The 6114-nt window shown below is 36.0% G+C and overlaps 1 protein-coding gene across 5 annotated transcripts in view; it reads right to left on the bottom strand.

Annotated features, from left to right (window-relative positions):
- CDC7 (cell division cycle 7) overlaps positions 1-5434 on the bottom strand; it is a 19083-nt gene extending 13649 nt beyond the window's left edge. The window contains exons 1-4 of one of the 5 annotated variants that reach the window (XM_026854419.1): positions 5282-5311; positions 4517-4564; positions 4054-4202; positions 661-747 (exon numbers count right to left, since the gene is read on the bottom strand). In XM_026854419.1, coding sequence (XP_026710220.1) covers positions 661-747; positions 4054-4147 — 181 coding nt within the window. In that variant the 5' untranslated portion in view covers positions 4148-4202; positions 4517-4564; positions 5282-5311. Of the gene's footprint in view, positions 1-660; positions 748-4053; positions 4203-4516; positions 4565-5281 lie in introns of all 5 variants that reach the window. The other 4 variants (XM_026854417.1, XM_026854418.1, XM_026854421.1 and 1 more) reach the window with 4 other exon arrangements.
- Between the last annotated feature and the right edge of the window lie 680 nt (positions 5435-6114).

Below are 6114 nucleotides of genomic sequence, written 5' to 3'. Positions count from 1 at the left end.
GGGGGGGGGGGGGGGAGCAGAGACAAAAGCTTTTAGCCATCTAGCCTGCCATCACAAGTATTCCATCAAAAAATAGCTGTAAAACAATCCAGCTCCGCACCAACATCTTTGTTTAAAAAGTGTGGAGTGTCACAAAGCATTTCAGAGATCAAATGGGTAAAGATCCAAAAAGTGCCAAAACCTGCACTCAGAAGTACCTAGGAATCTATTTAATAGTCTCGACTAACAGTCATTGAAGGTATCTGCAATAGTATCTGTTGAAGGCAATCTTTCAGTCTCCTCCAGTCCTGCCCACAGGGTTTCAGCAGAAAGACAGACAACTTAAGGAAGAGTAGTTAAATATATTACACAGATTTCTTGTGTAAAAGGGAAAAAGAATGGAGTTACTCAAATCTATCTCAAAAACTTCTAGTTGTCAAAACTGGAATGCTGGTTTTTGAAAGGCTTTAGTATACCAGTTTTTCAAGAAAATACCTTGAAAATATCCCTAATTAACATACTTATGTGCTCAGCAACATATTAGAATTCATACAGAGACCAAGAATTAAATCAAAAATGTATCTGGCTTGAATTGCATATATTAGGATCTTAGATTTATACATTTTAAATTAGAAATACCAAAGAAATCTTAGTCTAAGCAAGCTAAAATAAAACATTTACCTTCTCCAATTTTTTCCTTAATTTTGAACACATTTACAAGCTGTGGCACTGCTTCATAAAGTTTTTCAATGTCTTTTTTTATTCCTGCTGTGGAAAAAATGGGAAAAGTGAGTTAGGAAATTTATTTCTTGATTCAATATCTGATCTATATTTGCGATCACAAGTCACACTTGAGTTTACAGGAATTCACTTAAACAGAGGAAAAAACAGCAGACAGGTATCTATCCCTGCTGACATTAGCATATGCATACTTGGTAGTACTGTTGTTCTGCATCACACTCCGTTTTAAGCTGCAGCATTTAAAAATCTGTTGGGTTTGTTGTTTGTTGGTTTTTTTTACTTATCTGCTATCTAGCAGTTCCTGAGAGGGCAAAAGCCTTCTGGTTAGTAAAACACCAGATTACATCTCATTGATAAATGTTTTCATGAGATAGTTGTTTCTGTAAGCACAGGAGCACATCCATCGGATGCAAATCAAAAAGGTAGGAGTTTTATTTGTTTTTTTAATCAACAATGCAGTGTCTTTCACACTGTTACTTAAAATAATAAGCACCAAAAAACATGCTTGCTCTGCATTTAAACTGATGCACTTTGTGCTGCGATCACTAGATGGCACAACAAGGATGTTGTACTGTTTTATTTCAAGAATTTATGTAGCTTTCCATTCAGTTTATGAACCCTTGTTGTTTAAACATTCTCTATACCCTGCATAAGAATTCACTTCTTTTGAAGCTATGAAGTATGTAGAGGCTGTGACTAATTTATATAAAGCAGAGGTGAAGAATATTTTATTATTTAGAACTAAGCACAAACTGGTATTTGGAAAGTCAATCAAATAGAAAAAAGAAATGTGTATACATTTTTCATCCTAAAAATAATAAATTACATTTCACATAAATATATAAATAGTGTTATATACAGAAAAATGTACAATGTTTTACCAGGAGCATAAGTCACATGCAATGAGAATAATTTTCAAAATATCAACGATATGCTAGAAACAAAGTATAGATTAGCATGCATCCCCAATCTTCTATGCTAGCTCAATTTATACAGCAACAGAATCTTAAATCTACCTAAAGAACCCTTTCTTCCTGGTAAAAGCCCAGTAAATTAGTTGGTAATTCAACTTATTTTTGACTGTAATTTCTTTTTATTTCAAAAAACTATAAAAACTAACACACTTTTGAGAACTGTTGCCTCTCTTACTATTCATTTACTTTTTTTTTCCCCCTTTAAGTTGTTTCCTCTGCTTCTCCAAGTTATTTTGTTTTAAGTCATTTAGGGAGGGATATTTCAGAAATTAAAAAATACCTCTATACTACACACCAAAACCATCAACATTCATATAAGATACATTTGATCAACCAATAAAAGGTTGTTAATCAGTTTTGCTAGGAATCATATTTAAAAACTTCAAGAATATGTTAGGATAAAAATGACCAGACTTATATTAACAGTCAAGATGTACAGGACCTTGAGTCTTAATAATCCCTGAAGGAAAAGGCTAAGGAAAACTGGTCAGCTGTACAGTTATTCTGGTTATTCCCCAATTTTACAGAGCCAGATTAATCTAAACACCTTGAAAAGTAGGAAATGGAAAGCTTGCAAAATCACTTCATTTTCCTGTCAGTATAGTAGATATTTCTGTTGAAAATACACTAAAAATTCAAGAAGTTACTACCTAACATTGTTTTGATAGCATTCATATTGCCCGTGTGCTCTGAACTTTTACAGCAATAATAGATAAATTTCTTGACATTCTTGTTATTTTGTCACTGAAAAAACCTGTTGATAAAAAGTTTTATCATTTAAAAAGTAGTATTTCCAGTTAGTTTAAACAGTAAGTTCAACTTTTCAAACAAATGTTTGTGTATTACATAACAAATGTAAAACATTCAAGAAAGCTTTCTGAAATCCTCAGAAAATATAGGAAGGGGAAAGGCTGCTATTAGTACTGTATTCCATTTTCACCAAGAATACTCAAAGATGTTAAGAGATGAAGCCACATAACAGAACTATAAAGAACTTAACATTGAAACATTACTGAGTTGCTCAAAGACCTACACTTTCCCCTCCAGAAGACAGTCCTGTTACTGGGTCCTGAAACAAATATGATCCCAAGAGGTCAGTAGCCACAGAACAGAGCTACAAGACTGTTTTCAAAAGTGATACAGTTCAGACAGGCTCTGTTAGAACAATGTTGCTTAGATTAGTTTGCTATCTAACCTCCTCCAAATAAAGCAACTTAGTCTTGTTCCAATACTTTCATTTTACTCAAGACTTCTTATGAGAGTTGCTTAGGCTTCAGTTTTTACTAAAAAAAAAGTATACTGACAGTAACTTACCACATAAAATTTGCACTGGAATTTCTCCAGTAAAGTTGCTTGGTTAGTAAATAAGGTCTTAAATCTTGCAAAAAGCAAAACTGCCAAGGACTCAAAAGACCTTTTAAGTCTTTAGAAACTGGCAGATTTCTACTTTCCCTACCCATATCAGGTTTTGGGTTGTTTTGTGCCACCAGTCTAACATTCCTAAGGTAGCTATTAACAATCATGAAAAGCTCTCTCAGTAACTGCTACAGCATCTGCCAAATACTCTGTTTTGTCTGACAATTAATTCAGGTTCCTGCCTGGATAAAGTTCAATGCTATCGGAGCACAAACAGCTGGGTGACACAGGTTGCAGATTCTAGGCCAGAGTAGTGCCTATCTGAGAGCATTTAGTAACGCAGCACAGCTTCTTGTGTTGAAAGATCCCAAAAAGTGCTAGAAACAGTCAGCAACTGTCCTTGTTGACAGAGAGCAGTATAAACATCATCTTCTGGGACCTGAATCCCCAGTTATATATATATATATAAAAGCTGGTTGACCACCCACAATTACCTAGCAAGCATTGCACAGAAGGTCCAGATTGAAGTACATTCACAGAGAGACTCAAAAATGAGCAATAAAAACACATTTGTAGTTCAGCCTCTCTGGTAAGAGCGAACAGTGGGTTTATGCACAGAGACACGTCTAAAGATATTTAAGGATAAAGCTGGCAATTATAGGTTAAAAGGCAAAGTATTATTTTTGTGTACTTGTCTGGTCAGAGAATTTTATTCTCAGGGATTGCCTTTTTTGAATTCTGGTATCCTCTTATAATAACATATTCTGTAATAAATAGTCGAGTTGCTGAATTGTGACAAACTACTACTGCTGAAGTTTTGTAACATACAAAAAGGAGGAATAAACTTAAAATCAAAAGTCACCTCAAACATTGTAATTTCATTAATTTTTTATACAATAAGATCATATGCAGACAGGCTTATAATTGATGCTGAAATCTAAAACAACGAAGCAGTATGTCAGCAATAAAACATAACGTTAGCCATCTCTGTTTTAGCACGTACCTGAAAGCTTGTTGTTCTGCTCATGCTTCCCATGGAAGTCTTCAGCCTGATGAGGGTGCTGTTCATCACAGTGAGACTTCAACACCGTCTCCATCACAAAACAAACCTGAAGTTAAAATTCAAAGACTTTGAGGACCACTTCTGGACACCTGGGGGAGCAAGCATCTCTGGTTAGACACTTTCTGGCCCTGCACTTAGTTACTGAGGAGAAATTTAGAGAGTCTGAGGAGTTCCTGCGTGGCACCTAAAACAACAAAGCATAACCCATAATTCCAGAGAAAAACTAACCCAGTAAAACCCCTCTATCTCTAGTAAGAGGAAAAAAAGGGGGAAGGGAAGGAAGACAGCAGGATAAACTGAGACACAAGTGATGTTCTTTCATCTCTTGTGTGTCTTCTCGTTCACATTAAAGCATTATCTTTTCCCTGAAGTTTGCTTTGAAAGACAAGGAACGGATGCACACAGAAACAGCTGCATTGGATACTGCAACACCCATACAAAGACAGAAAACCTGAAAGAAATTAAAAAAATATGGTCTCAATATGAGAGATTTCTCTCTCTTCTAGATAAAATCAACAAAAGGCATTATTATTTGTTGCCCTCTCCCATAACAAGAAATAATAGCACATGCTTATTTTGAAATGCTTCTTGCTTGTGAATCAGTAAAGTGTACTAATATTGTACAACCAAAAAATATTGTACAACCTAAAAACTGATAATTTCATGAGGAAAGGCAGAGAGCCCCGGGGCAGGATAACCAGTGATAAGTGAGCCTGAAAGCACCACTTCTTATAGTTGCCCAACACTGGTTCCATTCAAAGATCTTCCTTGTTTGTAACTTTGCCAAACCCTCAAAGTTCTAACTGAACTTTTCCACACAGAGGAAACATATTCTGAAAAACTTCAAATTAAAGGATTCATCTGTTTCAGCTATGGAGCTAAAAATATATTTGTCCCCAAAGAACATGAGCTACCTTGATTCTGTCATCCTCGTGCAAAAGAACAGGGACAGGCAACAGTCTCTTATTTTGAGCAAGCTTTGCTGGAAAGTGGGACTTGGAAACTAATGGAATGAGATTAGAGATATTTCTAGAGTCTCACAGGTAGACACTCCCTCCGCTAGTGCTGAGTAGGCAGACAAGCCTGTTCCAAACCTGAAACGGCATGGCCTCATTAGCAGAATAAGTAGTGCAAATTAATACAGACACCCCTCCTCCCCGCCGCTCACCACGACCTACTTGCTCCGATTCAGCTCTAGGCTCTTCCAGTTCAAGGCAGGTCACACCTTGTTTGCAAAAAGAAAATGCATGCTTCTGTCTGCCTGCAAACCGCCATAGGAACACGTTCATGGCTTACTGGCCATGAGGAGGGTGAAAGGGGCTCAATAACTCCAGGTGTCATTTCCATTTATTTTTGTTAAGCAAAGAAGCTACTATCTGCAGAACTGAATACCTCGAATACTTGAGTATATTCAGAAATGGTTTACTACTCTGGAAGTGTAACAAAATGGAGCATCAAACAAAATCTGATTCAGATATTTACTTTTTACATTGAAAAAAACTTAAAAGACACTATTAGATAAAAAATTAAGAGGAAGACCAAAATGATCCAAACTTTCTGCTTAGAGAACTTGCTTGTTGTTAAAGCACATCTCCAATTTAAGAAAAAATGTTCTCCATATCAAAACAAGAAAAAAAAAACAAAACCCGGATAGTGACAGATTCAAACAGCCCACATTGCTTCATAGTCTTTTGAGTCAGCTATCTGAACCCCGCAGACAGAAATTAGTGACAGTGCTGCTGACTCCCTGTCTAATGCAATACTGCTAAGAAGAACCCAGTCTGCTGCCACTAAAATGCAAAGCTCCTTAAGTGGGAACTTACACAGACCGTCTTGGAAAAAACAGCACTTCAAAATAAAAGCTGATATTAATATCTCTACTTTGTCATTTAACGAAAACAAATGTTGTGGCTGGATTAAGTCTTGCATTAAGTTGATGTTTTTCTACAGACGCAATAAATCCATCTATTACATTACAAGCAAGAAAAGTCACACATCTAG

This window comes from Athene cunicularia, assembly GCF_003259725.1.
Source record: "Athene cunicularia isolate RWA chromosome 8 unlocalized genomic scaffold, athCun1 chr8_part1, whole genome shotgun sequence".
In the NCBI taxonomy this organism is placed as follows: Eukaryota; Metazoa; Chordata; class Aves; order Strigiformes; family Strigidae; genus Athene; species Athene cunicularia.
This window is presented reverse-complemented; position numbering and strand designations above follow the sequence as displayed.